Below are 17,968 nucleotides of genomic sequence, written 5' to 3' on the forward strand. Positions count from 1 at the left end.
GGCTCAGGAGCTTCTGCGGGGGAACGAGCTTTGATATAAATATCTTTTTGCTCAGCACACGACCTACTTTCCAGACAATGCCATTAGCCTCCCGACTCCCTCATTCATCTTCTGCCGTCCTCCCCCAGCCCGCCCCGCACTGGCACCCGCGCCAGCACGGCACACGGGCCGTGGAGTGGTGAGCCAGGATGGGCACCTGGCTTGGTGGCACCATGGGGACCCCGTGCTGGGCTTGGGGCCAGCCAGCAGCCCCGTTCCTGCAGCTGGCAGGGGGCTGTTCCTGCCTGTCCTCTGTCCCTGCTCTGGCTTTGTAGAGGGTGGCTGGGTCCCCTTGGGGGTTTCTCCACCCCATCCCACAGGATACTCGGATCTGCCTCCCTCCCTGCTGCCTCCAGCCCCGTTCCCTGCAAAGTCCTGGCTGGCAAATGGCCTCATGTGGGAGATAAGTCTCTGTGCCTTCTTTTCACATTGCTACAGCCTCATCCAGGGACATCCTCGCCCAGGCACAGCTTTGTTGTTGGGTACATCCTGGTCAGGGCAGAGGGGAGCACAGCGAAGCAGCCACGCTTTGGCTCAGGGCTGGCCCAGGGGCAGCGTGTGGGGTCAGGACCCCTCCTGGGCACCCCCAGAGCATCCCTGGTGCTGGCCCACACACGTGGCTCATCCGAGGACGATCTTGAAGGAGCTCCCATGTGCTGTCAGAGGCTGTGCCAGGCAGCTGGCAGCCAGTGAGCTGCTGGTGGGATTAGGGGCAGGTTGCGCAGAGGGTGTCCAGTCCCACCGGCATGACACTGCCCAGCCCCTCTGGCTTGTGGGGACAGCCCTGACATCAGTTTTCACCCAAGAGCTGGAAACCCTTCTCCAGGCCCACCACCTGCACACCTCTGTGCACCCCCATGATGAGCCCCCGCTCCTCCCCTGCAGCTAAAATTAAATATTCAATTTGTATTGCTGGTAAATCCTGCAAATCTCTTTTATCTCTAAGCTGTTGTAGCAGGAATATCGGTGGTGTAATCTCCATGGGGCTCATCTGCTGCCCTTCACGGCTCCTCAGCTTGGACCACGCTCCTTTTTCCCCGCATTTCGCTCTGGGATGCTTCTGGTGGTGGAGCAGGTCTCCAGTGCCAGCAGCAGAGCACCCCACGGCACCCATCCTGCGGGTGCTGCTGGCTTCAGGGACAAGGGTGTGGGTGGTCCCCAAACTGTGATGGAGGTGCCCTTGCCCAGGTGATGCAGGTGATCCCACCAGAGTGTCCCCCATGCCTGCCGTGTCCTCACTCACCAGCCGTGCCCCCCCTCCCCTCTGTCCCCGCGCTAAGAGCATTGTGCAGAATTATGTATTTAAATATTTAGGTTTTCATCAGCTTTGCAAATTAAGCCCATCCATTAAAGCGGCAGTTTGGGTCCTCTGCTGGCGAGCCATGCCTCGGGCTCACTGTGCTCATCCCAGCCCTGGCCCCAGGGGATGCAGCCTGGGAATGGGACGTGATGGCCCGGAGCATCCCTGCTGGCACAGGGACCGAGGGCTCCGCTTCCTCGCCGTTCCTGGAAACTCCGGCCCCTGCGGCCCCGCTGCGGGAAGAGCCGTGGGAGGGGACGGTGCTGTGAAGGGAACCGGTTGGGATGGGTGTTATTTGGGGTTGGAGCGGGGAGTGCCGCGTGCCAGGGAAAGCAGGATGAGGAGCAGCCAGCGCTGGTGGCAGGTGAGAGCCCTGGCTCAGCCAAGCCCCTGGCAGGAGCAGAGCAGGGATGGAAGTGCCAGCCTGCCGGGGGCTCAGTGCGAGTGAAGCTGGGGATGGAAGGGTCAGCCTCCCCAGGGGCTTGGAGGGAATGGGCAGGGGGTGGCCAGAGATTGTCACTGCTCCCATGCTCAGTGCTAAGGCTGTGCTGCCCCGAGATCGCCAAAGAGGCTTTGGAGTGATCCCTGGCTTAAGTCATTACCACGGCATGGCCAGGAAGGTAAGTGGCTCTTTAAGCCTCGGCAGCACGGCCCGTCTGGTGGCTCCGTGCGGGTGGGAGGGAAGAATGGGGGTGATGGGGAAATGGGGTTCATCCAGCACCGCTGCCAGCTGGGGCCCCTGGCACAGCTGCAGGGCCTGAGGGGGCTGCCATGACCCCCAGTGCCTCTCGAGGGATGCTGGAACCCACCGCCCGCCTGGGGCACTGCTGGTCCCTGGAGTGAAGTGCCCGGTGGGAATGTGGGCAGAGCCCCCAGGGTGAGCGCGGCACAGGGGGATGTCCCTGCTCGTCCCTTCCCTTTGCTGCAGGTGAACATCCGGCTGTGGTGTCTCCGTCCCGCTGGGCTCCCCGGTGTCACCTGCGTGTCCCCCTTTCCCACCAAGCCCTGGAGGACACCGGAGGAGCGTGCCGGCTGCCGCTGGCCCCAGGCAGTGCAGGCAGATGTGGAGTGTGTCCATGGGAGGGGAGCTGTCCGTGGGCATCACCGGTGATGGGTGCTCATCCATGCGCTGCAGTGCCCACGAACCCTGTGCCAGCTGGGGTCCCTGGAGCCCTGCCTGGCCTGGGGGTCCCTCCAGGGTGGTCTCCCAACACAGTTGGCTGCACTCCTGATGCTCTGGCTGTGGGGTCCCAGCTCTGGCAGTCGATGCCCCATGTGCCATGTCCTGGCTCCTGTGGGCGGGATGAGCATCGCTGCGGGGCCAAGGGGGCTGGAGGTGCCTGTGCCATGGAGCTTCTCACCCCAGCCAGCCCTTCCTCTGCTGGCACCACCACAGGGATGCTGCCACGGCCCGTTCCTCGTGCCACCTCTTTCCTTCTCTGCCAGCTTCCTGGGATCTGGCTGCCAGGCCTGGGTGCTCCCCATCCTAAAGGGCTTTTGAAGATGTGGCTCTTCCACCATGATCTGGGTTTGGGCTTTGCAGGGATGGAGTGCCAGACTCCTCTCTCCGCTGGCTTTGCCTTGGCAGCTCCAGGATGCTCCAGCTCCCTTGTGCACCTGGCACAGCAGCACGGCTCTTGCCCCCAGAGAATCAGGTCTGGGGCCAGGGTGGGTGGTCCTGTGCTGTGGGTGCTGTGCAGGAAGGGGGTTCCTGTTCCCCCTGTGGTGGCAGCAGCCAGAGTCACTGGTGTTGTGGCGGGGAGTCCCAGTGCTGGCGGCCGTGCCGAGATCCCTGGCAGCTGGGAGTGTCGTGGCCGTATTTCCTCGCTCTGCTCCAGGAGTAATTGCTCAGATGGGGACGTGGGGCAACTCCCATCCCTCTCCCGGCATGGTAATGAGTGAAGAAGACTCAAAGACAAATGGCTCATTAAGAAGCAGTGCTGCATTGCAGGATTTTTCATCCCACCAACCGCTGCATCAGCAGAGGCAGCACCTCTCGCGCTCGCTCTCCCAGCCCTGGAGAAGGAGCTGTCAGGCAGCTGGGGCTGGTGCCAAAATTAATCATGTGCTTAATAACGTGCCCGGCCCGTCGAACGGGCTGTCCTCAGCCTCCCGGCGTGCGGAGCGGGGCGGCCGTGCCGGGCTGGAGCCCTGGGGCACCGTGGGTTTGGGTTTGGTGCCTGGGAAGCGCCTGTGCTCAGCAAGAAAGGACGTGCCAGGGCAGGGCTAAACCAGGGGAGATGCCCCCGGCCTCGGGGTGCCAGAGCCCCCCAGTTACGTCGGGATGCCAGAGCACCCCAGCTCTGTGGAGGTGCCAGGTTGCCTAGATTTGTTGGGGTGCCAGAGCCCCCCAGGTTTGTCGGGGTCCCAGCCGGCTGTGCTGGGCAGCGCAGTGCTTACGGCCCTTCTCAGTGGCCTGGGTAAACATTTCTTTCTCCACTCACATTTGCAGTTCCTCGGCTCGTGTTCATCTTTCATGACTTTTTAAAAATCTTGCCTCATCCCTTTTTTCCAGTGGTGCCCGGTTGGATCCTGCCCCTCACAGCCCTCTGCAGGCAGTGCCTGCCTGCAGCTGCTCTGTTTTCTTTTATTAACAGTAATTGGTTTTGATTTCCTGATTGCAGCCAGGGTATTTTCTGTGATCTTTGCATCCTGCTCACACTGTTTTCCTCTTTCCCTTTTCCTTTCTCCCCTTCCCCCTTTTCTCTTTCCTTCTCCTCTCTTTTTCCCCCCCTTTCCTTTCCTATTCCCTTTCAGTTTCTTCACCACTCCCCTTTCCCTTTCTTCACCTTTCTCTTTCCCCTTTCTGTGCTAAATTAGGTGATATCTTACTAAGCCCCTCTTTTTTTTTTCCTCCAGGCTGAGTAAATTTTACTAATTCAGCCTCATAAAATAACAGAGCAATTAGTAATAAAATAAAATGTTTGCTTTCCACAACCCTTGTCGCTTACAATGAGCTGGGAAAGAGTAAATAGATTAAAAGCACGGCGGAAATGACCTGGCGGTATTCCATATTTATTTTCTTCCGACGACCGTAGATCAAATTTGCTCAGCCCCTAAGTGGGAAAACCACTTTATTTTATTTTTTTCCCCGGCTCCAGCTCGCACGCGGTGCCGGGCGCTCACGCTGCGTGTTTGTTCTCTCCTGCTTTCATCCCAAGCCATAAAGGTCCCCAGCAGGACCCAAGCTGGCAGAACCTCGCATTAATTTGCAGAGCAGAACGGGCCGAGCTCGCGCCTCTCTCAGGCTGGAAGCTGGAAAAAAGTCCCTTTGCTGACGCTGGAAAGCCGGGGTGGCGGGAGGAGCCTTTGTGGAGCGAGCGGCCGGAGCTGGAGCAAATGAAAGTCGATGGCGAGGTGGCCGCTGGGCCGGCTCTGGCACCCGCTGGCAGGGAATTGCATAACAGGATGGGACTGGGGATGGTTTTGGGGCTAAACTGGGTGAAACACGTGGCTGTGGCCGTGCGGAGCTGTCCCCGTTGCTGCGCTGGTGTGGGGCGGCCTCGGGGGAGGATGGAAGGCTGGGCTGATAAAAAATACACAGGGAGGTGGGTCAGGCTGGTTTTGGGGAGGAACACCCTTGTTCTGGCTTCATCCCCCTCCTGCTCCTCCCCCAGAGCCTGCTGCCCCCGGGATTCCCAGCGTGGAAGAGCTGCTGCTGGCAGGGCCATGAGGACAGCATCCCCCTGAGCGCCGGGCGGTGAGTGCCACCAACAGGCTTCACTGGGACCCTGGCATGGGCTACCCATGGTGGGGCTGCTGGGGAAGGGCAGCGGGCCAGGACCTCCCCGAGTGCAGGGCCATCAACCCCAGCTCTTGAGGTTAGACCTGGAAATGTTGGAAAACCCAGTCTTGCCCTGTGTCAGGGAAGTTTGCCAGACCCAGACATTGTGGTGGGGTTTTGATGTTCTCTCACCTCCCCACTGGTCTTCCTGGAGCTGGAGGAAAGATGGGAGGATCCTGGGTGCTGTGAGGTCCCAGGGAAGCTTGGGCTCCTGATGGGTCTGCCCTGAATCTCTGTAGCCCTGGGCCTCGGCACGGCACTGCCTCCAAGGCAGGGATCTCATGGGGAGCTGCTGGGAAGTGGAACTGTCTCTGCCAAGTGCTCCTATGGGAAATTAAGCAGGAGGCTGAATTTCAGGATGGCCTGGAGCACCAGGGACTACGAGCCCCTCTCCTCCCTGTGTTGACCCTTGCAATAGGGAGAGACATCAGAGGGAGGGGGTGGTGGGGAGCCACTGGTGGGAGTTTCTCCAGGCTCTGGATGCAATAAAGGCAAGGAGTGAGTTATTTGTAATGGTAATTATGCTCTTCCAGTTTATCCTAGCACATAATTGTGTGGGCGGTAGGTTCCCACTGGTGGTAATTACCCTGGTGTTAAATGGCACAAAATTCAGCTGGGCTGGGTTTTTCCCCCCTGACTTGAGTCTGTGCTTTGGTGGCACAAATCCCTCCATCCCGAGGGCTGCGCAGTGGATCAGCCTTCGACGGGACATCTCGGCCATCTGCCCACGAGCCACGCTCTGGCCGGCTGCCCCAGTCCCATGTGCCAGCCTCCTGCCCACACTGCCCTCCTGGAACAGGGGAGAGGAGCGGGCTGGGCGGCCTCTCCCATCCTCTGCACGTGGCCATCCCCGCTGGCACATGGCAACAGGGACCCCGGGCTGTGCTGCCTTGTGCTGAGCCCCACAGGATCACTCCCGACCCCTTCTCCAGCCCGAGGTTGCCCTCAGGGAGCCTGGCTGGTCCCTGGGCAAGGCATAGAGGCGGGTGTCGCCTTGGTGAGCGGGGACATGGATCCTTCACCGCGGCACGTCCCCACCCGCTGCCAGCGCTCCGCAGGTGCGGGGGAGCTGCGGCGCTGCCTCGCCGGCGGTTCCGGCGTTGTTGAATTCCTGCACCTGCTGAGCACAAAAGCCCGGCGGGCTCGTGCTGACGGGCTACGCAGATATTTTGACTCCTTCTTGCCGCCGCGGCAGCAATATTTGGATCAGCTGAGAGCTTCCCTCCCCGAGCAGGAGATGATAGCTCAGCCCGTGGAGGCAGAGCTGGGCTGGGAGCTTGTCTGTCTGTCTGTCCTTCCATCCTGCTGCTTGATCCCAGGGCAAGGAGGCAGCTCCATCCCACGCTGCTGCTCCTGCTCCTCGCAGCAGCTCTCCCGGGAGGGGAGAGGCGTCTTCTGTACCAGCTGCAGCATCCTTCTGTTCAGGTTAAGATGCAGCAATTAGGGAGCCTTGTCAGAGCAGGAGTGGGATCTGAGGGTGGGGAGCGGTGCAGGACGGAGCCATCCAGCCTCGAAGCCAGGAAGGAAGGTGGTGGTGGCTTGGGGCAGATGTGTTCCCAGGGCCCTGTCTGCTGCTCAGGGCCAAAACGCCATCGCTGCCTGCTCCCACAGCCCTTGGGGACCCACAGCCGCTCTCCCCTCTGGGGCTGCTCAGGGACACAACCCCCTCCCACACAGCCCTGGCCCTCCCAGTGTCCCTCGGTTCTAGTCTCCATGGTCTAATCCCCACATGCTGTAGGGAACGTCCCACGGTCACCTTTCCCTGCAGCCAGTCTCCGAGACATGCTGCCCACAGCACCCTGCCCAAATATGATAACAAGAGTGTTAACGATGCCTGTTAATTAGCCGAGATGCTCCGGAGAATAAGTAATTTGCTCATTTACAGTCAAACCAAAGACAGAGTCTTTGAGGGACCGTAAGGCACACAAACCTCCATGGGTGCAGGTGGCTCGATGCCGTCCGTCCTCCTGCTTCGGCCTGGGGCTGCCCCTCACACAGCACAGCCACCTCTGCTCCTGGCTCCCCATCCAGAGGTGTGGCAGGGCAGGAGAGCCCTGAATTGTGGGTCTCCTTCCACAGCTCCATGTGGGGCTGGATGGAGACATCAGAGCGCGGCCCCCCCGCGCCCCGCGGCAGCTCATTAGCGGCGCTGTGAATCGCAACGGCTGAAAAACCCAGCCAGAGCCGCTTTCTAATGGAGAAACACTTCATAATATTTGGTGTTGGAGAAGAAAACAAGGATCTGCTGATGGCAGCGTGTCCTCCCTCGCCGTCTGCAGGCCCTGCTGCCTGCATCGCTGCCGGCAGCACCTTCTCCTTCCCACTGCCCCCTCTGAGCACCTGAGCTGAGGCTGACCCACGGTGCCTGGCCCAGGCACTGTGCTCTTGTCACCACGTGGAGAGCCAGGATTCTGGTGCTTCACAGGGCCTCACCCAGGGCTGAATCCTTCCCTGGAAGCTTCACAGCCTCCTTAGCTGGTTCCTGTGAGGTAGCCCCAGTGTTCTGCTGGTGGTGGGGTGCAGAGGGGATCTTGACACTCTGCCTGTCCCTGTCCCCACAGATGAGCCCGCAGGGACATCCCTGCGAGATGCCGACGCTATGGGGTGGGTGCTGAAATGATGAAGGGCTACCATGGGGAGCGTAGCCAGACACAGCCCTCCTCCGGCCACCGCTGCCGCTGCATCCCAGAGGACTGCGAGCATCCCGCCGACTACATCCCGCACGGCCCCGAGGGCCGGCCGCCGTACCTGCTCAGCCCCAGCGAGCCGTGTTCCCTGGAGCATCCCTACTGCCCGGCGCAGAGCCCCGGCACGGCCAGCGAGTGCCCGGGCGGGCCCCTGAGCGAGCCGCCCTCCGCCAGCGCCAGCAGCACCTTCCCGAGGATGCATCACGCGCAGCAGCCCTACGACTCCTGCGACGAATGCATGGCGACCGCCCACCCTGCCAGCAAGATCAACCGCCTGCCCCCCACGCTGCTGGACCAGTTCGAGAAGCAGCTGCCGCTGCACCACGACGGCTTCCACACGCTGCAGTACCCCCGGGCCGGCGGCGCCGAGCCCCGCAGCGAGAGCCCCAGCCGCATCCGCCACCTCGTCCACTCCGTCCAGAAGCTCTTCGCCAAGTCCCACTCCCTGGAGGCGCCGGCCAAGCGGGACTACAACGGCGCCAAGATGGACGGCCGCGGGGACGGCTACCACCACCACCACCACCACCATCACCACCACCACCACCAGTCCCGCCACGGCAAGCGCAGCAAGAGCAAGGACCGTAAGGTGGACTCCCGGCACCGGTCCAAGATGTTGGGCTGGTGGAGCTCCGACGACAACCTGGACAGCGACAGCAGTTACATGGTGTCCGGCCGGCACGCCGCCGACCAGGGCACCCAGTACTGCGTGGACGCTCCCGAAAGTGCCTTCAGAGACTTGACCTTGAAGAGTCTAAAGGGCGGCGGGGAAGGAAAATGCCTGGCCTGTGCCGGCATGTCCATGTCTCTGGATGGTCAGACGCTCAAGAGGAGTGCCTGGCACACCATGACCGTCAGCCAGGCCCGTGAAGCCTACCCCAGCGCCGGCGGCACCGAGAAGACCTTGATGCTTCAGGAAGCAAAGGCCAAAGACCGAGCGTACCAGTACCTGCAGGTGAGGGGCTGGGCAGGGTGAGGGGACTGGGGCTGACCATGCCATGGGGCAAGCCAGGGCTGGGACCCTCCATCCAGCAGCCTAGGGTGCTGTGGGGATGCTCCAGATCTGCTCCGTGTCGCCAGTGCCCATTCCTGTGCCGGTCCCTGCTTGAAGCCCATCTGCTGCCTTCTGCCCTGCGCTGGATTTGGGGTCAGACCAGCTCTGTCAGCTCAGGGCCACCAGCAGCCCTGTGTCTGCTCCCTTCTCGCTGCTTTTATCCTGCCTGTGTGCCTGGCTGGGTGCCACCGCCTGCCTCATCACCAGGCTCCCTTCTAGGTCACCCCCCTTCCAATTAAAAGCTAATTAACTCTTCTCTCCCTTTCCCGGGGGAAGGAGACAGGGAGCAGCAATGCCGTGCTGGCCAGGGGTGGGGGTGGCCAGGGCCAGTCTCTGCCGGCAGCTGGGGCATCGGGGCAGGGTGCTGGCCCCACCACCCTCACTGTGGGCCCCGGGGGACACCATCCCCCTGCCACTGCCCTGTAAGGACCCCGTGGTGCTGGCGTCAGCGGCACGTGGCGGGACTGGTGCCCGATACGTCAGGCGGGTGCTGTGCTGGCATGGGTGGGATTTGGCCCAGACGCTCCTGCCGGGGGGGCTGTGAGGTGGGAGCTGCTGCGCCACCCCACACTGTGGGAATGGGGAGCTGTGCCTGTTAGGAGGGACCTGCTCTCCTGGATTTTGGGGCTTTCCAAAGGGGTCAGAGCCCCCAGGGTCTGTCCCTGCAGCTCTGGGGTGCGTGGGGAGGGCAGGGGAGCTGGGCACACGTGCTGGACTTGGGCTGGGCTTCAGCTGGCACATGGCTCGGCTCTGCATCCCACCTGTGGGACCCCGGCCACTGCGTCCTCCCACTCTTGCTTCCTGCTCCAGGTGCCGCAGGACGAGTGGAGCGGGTACCCGGCGGGCAAGGACGGGGAGATCCCGTGCCGACGGATGCGCAGCGGCAGCTACATCAAGGCCATGGGCGACGAGGACAGCGCCGACTCGGACATCAGCTCCAAAGTGTTGCCCAGGGCGGCCACGCGGCGAGACAGCTACCGCCGCTCCTCCAGCGCCGACCAGGCCAGGACCAAGTAAGGGTTGTTGCCTCCCGGCCCCGTCCCAGCACTGCAGGCAGCAGCCGGGGCTCCCTGGGAGGACAAGTGGCATGTCCCTGCTCACGGCAGTGTTCCTGCTCATGGCATTGTCCCCACTCACGGCACCGTCCCCACTCACAGCACTGTCCCCGCTCCCAGCTGTGCTCCCCAGTGCAGCGGCACCGAGCCCTGTCCCTGCTTTGTGTCAGGGCACTGGGGGGGAACCTGGCTGTGCTGGGCTTTGGGGGGAATCTGCTGCTGCAGCCACATGCAGAGCATGGGGAGAAGAGGCATGTTCAAAGGGGGATGACTGGAACGTGCTCCAGTCCCAGCGGGTGACAGTTTTGGGGGCAGTGAGGAGTGGGGACAGCAGCGGTGTCCTGCGGGAGCATCACTGCGGCTGCGTTTCCGAATGCTCTGCTGGAATGTGTTGCTTTTGGTGCGATCCCTTCTATTCCCACTGTCTCTCATTAGGTTTGCAAGTAGGCACTATTCTGATTCATATATCTGTAACTGTCCCAGCTGCTGCACGCCACCGCGAATGCTCCCGCGGGGACAGAGCTACGGGCGTTCCTTCACCACCGGCCAGGTACGTTCCATGGCACGGGTGCCACGGGGCAGGTTGGGGCAAGGATGTGGTGGACGTCGCTCGGAGCATCCCTTGCCCTGGCTCAGCCTCACCCACCGCTCTCCCCAGATCAACGACGAGCTCAACCACCAGTTTGAGGCTGTCTGCGAGTCGGTTTTCGGCGAGGTGGAGTCGCAGGCCGTGGAGGCGCTGGACCTGCCCGGCTGCTTCCGCATGCGGAGCCACAGCTACCTGCGGGCCATCCAGGCGGGCTGCTCCCAGGACGACGACTGCCTCTCGCTCTTCTCCATGTCGGCCCCTCCTGGGCCGCCCATCACCAGCAGCATCCTGAAGCCCAGCACTTGTGAGTTCTGGGGGTTGGTGAGGGCTTGGCCGCGTGAGGGGCCCCCACATCTCCCTGCCTGCTCACCTGGGCACCTGCCAAGGGCTGCTGCTGCCCTCCTCCTGTCCCTCGACCCCTATAGTGCCTGGCACAGGGTGTGAGTGTCCTGCTGGTGGCTCAGTCCCAGTCAGGGGGCTGCTCTGTGTCCCCAGCACACATTTGCCATTCCTTCCTTCCCTCCACTTCTGTCCCCATCTCTGCCCCTTGCTGGGTGCTGCAGCAATGTGGCCAGTGTGGGTCTGGGGTGTTTTTGAACCCCCAAAACTGGCCAAAAAGCCCCTCTGAGCTCCAGCCCGGATCTAACCCAGCTTAGGGGCAAACCCTGTGGGGCCATGAGCCCTGTGCTGTGGGAGGAGACGGGCAGCATTCCCCGGGGCCCCTGTTGGTGGCGGGAAATGAGCAAGTGTCTGTGTTTTCACGTGCCTTTTCATCCTGCGCCTTTCCCACCACAGCCTTCAGTTACAGAAAAGCTCCACCTCCCATCCCTCCAGGAACCAAAGCCAAACCTCTCATCTCCGTCACGGCGCAGAGCAGCACCGAATCCACCCACGAGAGTTACCTGCCCAGCGAGGTCGCCCGCAGCCCCGCCTGGTCCAAAGATGCCACGGCCCGCTGCAACTCGGCCGAGAGCCTGGAGAGCTCCAAGGTGACGGCCGTGGCTCTCGACCTGCCCCCGGTCCAGCCCCGCGCCGCTCCCAAGCCCTCCACGCTCATCATCAAGGCCATCCCCGGCCGGGAGGAGCTGCGGAGCTTGGCTCGGCAGCGGAAGTGGCGTCCGTCCATCGGCGTCCAGGTGGGCTCTGCTTCTCCCTGTGGGCTGCCCGAGTGGTGTGGGCGATGCTGAGCCTCCACGCTGCATCTTGGGGCTGCCCTCCAGCGCTCTCCTTCTGCCCCTTGGCAGGTTGAGGCCGTCTCTGACTCGGATACGGAGAGCCGGAGCCAGAGGGAGTTCCACTCCATTGGGGTGCAGGTGGAGGAGGACAAAAGGTACCACATGGCTGGACTGGGCTGAGACCTGCCACACTCGCTGCACTGATGCATTGGGTTGCCAGCGGCTTCCTGAGCTCTGCACACCACCACTACTGCACAACATCTTTTCCCTCTCTCCTCTGGCTGAAACCCCAGAGCTCAGCACCATACCCATCCCAGGCCAGCTGCCCCCACCTGGGGCAGGATCTGGCCTTCCCTTTGCCCTCTCTGCTGCCCAGGGAAGGGGCTGCCCTCTTCCTGCCCTGTGCTGGGTCTCCTCTGCTGGGCTCAGCCCTTAGCTTTGAGCCCACGCCAGGTGCAGATGAACCTTTGGGCACTTCTGCAGCTAACCATGACATTTTGGCTGGGATGGGAATGCCAGGTGTGCCAGAGACTTCATGGCCCGCAGGAGGGGAGCTCCGGCACTGTGCCCATGCAGCCCCGTGCATGCTCCTCTCTATCCTCGGTCCAGTGCTGGTAGCCATGGAAACAGGCTAAGAGCAGAGGAGATGAGGGACTGGCAGATTGCAGCTGCTCAGGGCTGTTCGTGTGGCCCTGAATGCTCCGGGACCCACCCCGGCATCCCCAGCATCATCCTGCCTGTGGGCATCCCCCACCCTGCCCCTGCCACTGCGGTACCTGATGGGGGGGGTCAGGACAATCCCCGCTGGCTGCGAGGGTCCCCACGCTCTCCCTCTCTCCGCAGGCGAGCGCGCTTCAAGCGCTCCAACAGCGTGACAGCGGGCGTGCAGGCGGACCTGGAGCTCGAGGGCTTCACCGGCCTGGCCGTGGCCACCGAGGACAAAGCCCTGCAGTTTGGGCGGCCCTTCCAGCGGCACTCCTCGGAGCCCGAGTCGGGCCGGCAGTACGCCGTGTACAAGACGGTGCACACGCAGGGGCAGTGGGCGTACCGCGAGGATTACCAGCTGCAGTACGACACGGTGGAGGTGCCCCGGCGGGACGCCTGGATAGAGAGGGGCTCCCGCAGCCTCCCCGACTCCGGCCGCGCCTCCCCGTGCCACCGCGATGGGGAGTGGTTCATCAAACTGCTGCAGGCAGAGGTGGAGAAGATGGAGGGCTGGTGCCAGCAGATGGAGAGGGAGGCAGAGGACTATGACCTGCCCGAGGAGAGTGAGTCGGGTGGGGTGTTGCAGTGAAGAGAGGGGCTGGGGATCCTGGAGAGCTGGGGGGGCACAGTCATTGTCCTGCAATGCTCCCACCTTGGAGCATCTTCCCTGCCACGGCTGAAGAGGCTGGATGAGGGCAAGAAACACTGGGAAACCCTCTGGGGCTAGAGGGGTCTGAAGGAGAGAAGAGACACGATGTGTTGGAGGGGTCTGAGCTGCTTGTGACTGTCTGCTCTCCCCCCCAGTCCTGGAGAAGATCCGGAGCGCGGTGGGCAGTGCCCAGCTCCTCATGTCCCAGAAGGTGCAGCAGTTCTACCGCCTCTGCCAGCAGAACATGGTGAGTGGGCAGCGGTGCTGGGGTTCAGCTGTGGTGGGGAAGGGGTGTCTCACACCCTCAGCCAGTGACTTTGTACCACCATGGAGGAGAGCTGGACACAGAGCCCCCCAGCACTGGAGGGTGGGATGGCCCCATGGCCAGCAGAGCCAATGTCCCACCGATGGACGAGGATGACACTCTGTCCCTCTGCCTCCACAGGATCCCAACGCATTCCCTGTGCCCACCTTCCAAGACCTGGCTGGCTTCTGGGACCTCCTGCAGCTCTCCATTGAGGATGTCAGCATGAAGTTCGGGGAGCTCCAGCAGCTCAAGGCCAATGGGTGGAAGATCATGGAGCCCAAGGTAAGGGCAGGGCTCGTCCCTGTCACCTCCCCCTCCCTCCTCGTCCCCAAGCACATCTGCACCCAAACCAGCGCTGGGCCCTCACTGGTGGCTGCTTTAGTGAACCCCTGAAAAACAGAGCTGGGAAAAAATGAGGCTGGAGAAGGGCTGTTCTCCCACTGACATATCCCAGTGGCCTGCAAAGGGCCGGGCAGGGTCCTGGCACGGGACGGATGAAGGGATGTGCAGTCCTGCCTTGCAGCCTGTGGGAGGGTCTGCGGAGCCTCTCACCGTGACTTTGGCTTTGGCACCCACAGCAGCAGCTGCGGCGAGGCCGCTGGGATGCCCATTCCCAGGAGGTCCCAGCCTGAAGCCTCTGTTGTCTGTGCAGGAGGAGAAGAAGGTGCCTCCCCCGATACCAAAGAAGCCGCCGCGCTCCAAGGTGCACCCGGTGAAGGAGCGCTCCCTGGACTCGGTGGACCGGCAGCGGCAGGAGGCCCGCAAGCGGCTCCTGGCAGCCAAGCGAGCGGCCTCCTTCCGCCAGAGCTCGGCCACCGAGAGCGCGGACAGCATCGAGATCTACATCCCCGAGGCGCAGACCCGGCTGTGACCGCAGCCTCCGCTTTTCTACCCGGACTGGACGGCGCGGCCGTAGCTCACTGTGATGGGGGGCCGCGGGGACACCCTGGGGCAGCTCTTGGCCCCACTCACAGCTTCTCTCTTTTCTATCTTAGCCCTTTCGTGGATCTGACGGCGGGTGAACGCAAAGCCCGGTTCTGCCCCATCCCCTTGCCCCCCTGCCCGCATGCCCCTGCCAGCCTCTCCTGGGGTCCGGGGCTCTCCCTCCCTCTGCCCTCCCTGGGGCTGTGTCCCAGCTTTCTGTCCCCTTCCTACTCCCCAGCCCTTCTGCACACCCGCCCCTGCATCCCAACCCAAAGAGAGGTGACCTTCAGCACCTGGCCCAGCCAGGCTGGAGGGGAGGGGGCTGCGGGCAGGCCCCCCCGCCTCTCTGTACTCAGTGCAATCCCCTGGTTTGTGGCAAGGAAGGGGCCCCAGCCCTTGCCCAGCCACAGCCCCCCAGCCCTGCCCTGCCGGCACGAGGCTTTGGGACGTGGCAGGGACAAAGGGGTCCCCTCGCTGCTTCCCCCTGCCTGTGGCTCAGGTGCCGTGGGGACCCAGGGCTCCCTCCCCTATATACATATATAAATATAACCCAAGGAATAAACCAGAAACTACACGTGACCAGCGCTGTGTCCTGCCTGGTGGGACGGGCCAGAGCAGCAAAGACCCCCGGTCACGGCGAGCCGCCCCGCTTCCCTCGCACGGAGCATCGTCACGCGCTTCTCCCCTTCCTGCTCAGTCCTCCTTCCCCTCAGTCCATCCCTCATCTGTCCGTCCTTCCCTCCTGCCAGCCTGGAGTCTGGGAGCACCTCTGCAGTGTGGCACTAGCCAGGGACAGGGAATAATGTCCCTGTGCCTTGCTGCAGGTGGGAGATGCTTCCCTGGTGAGCCTGTACCCACCTGCGCTGACAAGGACCACACCTGGGCTTGGCACCAGTGGGTGGGATGGGAGCGTGGACATGGCCAGCAGCTGCCCCTTGAGTGTGGGGCTGCTAGAGACCCCCTCAGGGGGTCACACCTTCCCCCTGATGGGGGTGGGGATGGGACACCCCAGGATAGGGCTGTCATGTACCTGATGCCTCTCAGGGCCAAGGAACACTCTGGGATGTGGCTGTTCCCAGCTCCCCCATCACTGTGCACAGAGCCAGGAACAGGGTGGAGAGTCCCCTCCAGGGCAGAGCAGTGTGGTGGGGCAGGAGGCTGCATCTGCCTCATCCCTGTCCTTATCCCCGTTCTCCAAGCATCCTGTCCCCCTCAGTGTCCCTTTTGGCGGCAGAGGGGGGAGGACCCCACTTCTGTCCCTCACCCTGCCACGCCAGCAGCCCCATGCAGCATCACCAGCCACCCCCCAGGGCAGGGCCAGTGGGTGCCAGGTAGCTCCCAAAATCTGGGGCCAAACCTCGCCCAGGCCCTCAGGCAGGGCGGTGGGATCAGAGGCAGCTGGGGGACGCCTCGCTGGAGTCCCTCGCTCCTGGGGGTCCGTTGGTGCTAAACACCTCCGTGACGGCAGCGCCCACTCAGACACCCAAGGCCCTTCCCCACCCCACTCCCCCTGCACCCCGGATTTAGGGATGTGCCTGGGAAGGGTCCCCGGCCCCCACCCTGGCCAGCGCCGTGCAGTGACCGTGACACGTGGCTCCCTTTTTATTGTAACGAACCGCCGCAATTAATAAAGATGACTTTGGTTACTCCGGGCCAGCGGCCACTTCCCTGCGGGGACATGGCCGGCACCGGGCTCGCCTTTCACCTGTCTCCCGTCCTTTTGTGTCCGTGGGGTGGGAAATGGGTGTCTGAGGGGTGGGGAATTGGTGACCGTAGGGTGGGAGAGGGCCTTTTTCAAGTCTCCTCATGGATCTCCCCATGGAGACCTCCCACGGGTCTCCCCATGGGTCTCTTCCAGTGGGGTCTCTGCCTGTGAGACTTTCCCCATGGCTCTCCTCCTGTGGGTGTCTCCCAGAGGATCTCTCCCCATGGCTTCCCCCTGTGACTCCCCACGTGAGTCTCCCACCATGACACTCCCTGTGACACCCCCGTGGATGTCTCTCTGTGACACTCCTTGTGACTCCCCGTGGCTCTCCTCCCCGGGACACCCTCCGTGCCTCCCCCTGTGTGTCTCCCGGTGGGTGACACCCCGTGACTCTCCCCAGGGGTCTCGCCCTGTGGGTGTCTCCCCGTGGCTCCCCCCGTGACACCCATCCATAACACCACCGTGGATGTCTCTCCACGACACCCCCGTGGGTGTCTCTCTGTGACTTCCCCCAGCCTTCTCCCGCATGACTCCCCCCATGACGCCCTTGTGTCCCACACGACTCCCCTCCATCATCCCCCCTTGTCCTCCCTCGTGTCTTCCTGTGTTCCCGCCATCTCCCCTGATGACTCCCCCTCCTGTCCCCCCCGTGTCCCCTCCATGCTCCCCTTTGTGTTCCCACCTCGTGTTCCCCATTACTTCCCCTCCATGTCCCCCCGTCCCCCCCGTGTCCCCCCATTACTCCCCCTCCGTGTCTCCCTCTCCGTGTCCCCCTGTCCCCCCATGTCCCCCCCGTGTCCCTCCATTACTCCCCCTCCGTGTCCCCCTGTCCCCCCATGTCCCCTCCGTGTCCCCCCTCCTGTGCCCCCCGTGTCCCCTCCATGCCCCCCTTCGTGTCCCCACCTCATATTCCCCATTACTCCCCCTCCGTGTCCCTCCATCCCACCATGTCCCCCCCATGTCCCTCCCTGTCCCCCCATGTCCCCCCGTGTTCCCTCCCATGTCCCCTCCTATGTCCCCTCCGTGTCCCCCCGTCCCCCCCTGTCCCCTCCGTGTCCCTCCGTCCCCCTATGTCCCCCCGTGTCCCCCCTGTCCCCCCATGTCCCCTCCGTGTCCCCCCTCCGTGTCCCCCCTTGTTGCCCTCTGTCCCCCTATGTCCCCTCCGTGTCCCCCATTACTTCCCCTCCGTGTCCCCTCTCCGTGTCCCCCCTGTCCCCCCATGTCCCCCCATGTCCCCCCGTGTCCCCTCCCATGTCCCCCCTGTCCCCCCGTGATCCCCCATGTCCCCCCATGTCCCCCCCTGTCCCCCCGTGTCCCCCCCGTGTCCCCCCTGTCCCCCCGTGTCCCCCCCCGTCCCCCCCGTCCCCCCATGTCCCCCCGTGTCCCCCCGTGTCCCCCCATGTCCCCCCGTGTCCCCCCATGTCCCCCGTGTCCCCCCGTGTCCCCCCCGTGTCTCCCCCATGTCCCCCCATGTCCCCCCCATGTCCCCCCATGTCCCCCCCGTCCCCCCATGTCCCCCCGTGTCCCCCCATGTCCCCCCATGTCCCCCCCGTCCCCCCCGTCCCCCCATGTCCCCCCCGTGTCCCCCCATGTCCCCCCCGTCCCCTCATGTCCCCCCGTGTCCCCCCATGTCCCCCCCGTGTCCCCCATGTCCCCCCATGTCCCCCTATGTCCCCCCCGTATCCCCTCCCATGTCCCCTCCGTGTCCCCCCTGTCCCCCCATGTCCCCCCATGTCCCCCCGTGTCCCCTCCCATGTCCCCCCTGTCCCCCCGTGATCCCCCATGTCCCCCCATGTCCCCCCCTGTCCCCCCGTGTCCCCCCCGTGTCCCCCCTGTCCCCCCGTGTCCCCCCCCGTCCCCCCCGTCCCCCCATGTCCCCCCGTGTCCCCCCGTGTCCCCCCATGTCCCCCGTGTCCCCCCGTGTCCCCCCCGTGTCTCCCCCATGTCCCCCCATGTCCCCCCCATGTCCCCCCATGTCCCCCCCGTCCCCCCATGTCC

General features: G+C 63.5%; 1 protein-coding gene across 1 annotated transcript; it reads left to right on the forward strand.

Annotated features, from left to right (window-relative positions):
• Nucleotides 1-7,739: 7,739 nt before the first annotated feature.
• On the forward strand, nucleotides 7,740-14,212 carry DLGAP3 (DLG associated protein 3). Its single transcript, XM_069035982.1, has 10 exons — nucleotides 7,740-8,762; nucleotides 9,672-9,874; nucleotides 10,352-10,466; nucleotides 10,575-10,809; nucleotides 11,301-11,641; nucleotides 11,750-11,835; nucleotides 12,524-12,948; nucleotides 13,190-13,281; nucleotides 13,480-13,623; nucleotides 13,994-14,212. The coding sequence occupies exons 1-10, from the start codon at nucleotides 7,740-7,742 to the stop codon at nucleotides 14,210-14,212; spliced, it is 2,883 nt and encodes a 960-aa protein (XP_068892083.1).
• Nucleotides 14,213-17,968: the final 3,756 nt, after the last annotated feature.

The sequence above is a fragment of the Aphelocoma coerulescens genome, chromosome 23 (assembly GCF_041296385.1).
Source record: "Aphelocoma coerulescens isolate FSJ_1873_10779 chromosome 23, UR_Acoe_1.0, whole genome shotgun sequence".
Lineage (NCBI taxonomy): Eukaryota > Metazoa > Chordata > Aves > Passeriformes > Corvidae > Aphelocoma > Aphelocoma coerulescens.

Coding starts and splice junctions, on each gene's coding strand:
- DLGAP3 (XM_069035982.1), top strand. CDS start 7,740: ATGATGAAGGGCTACCATGGGGAGCGTAGCCAGACACAGCCCTCCTCC. Junction 10,810..11,300: donor CATCCTGAAGCCCAGCACTT/GTGAGTTCTGGG, acceptor TTCCCACCACAG/CCTTCAGTTACAGAAAAGCT. Junction 13,282..13,479: donor GCCTCTGCCAGCAGAACATG/GTGAGTGGGCAG, acceptor CTGCCTCCACAG/GATCCCAACGCATTCCCTGT.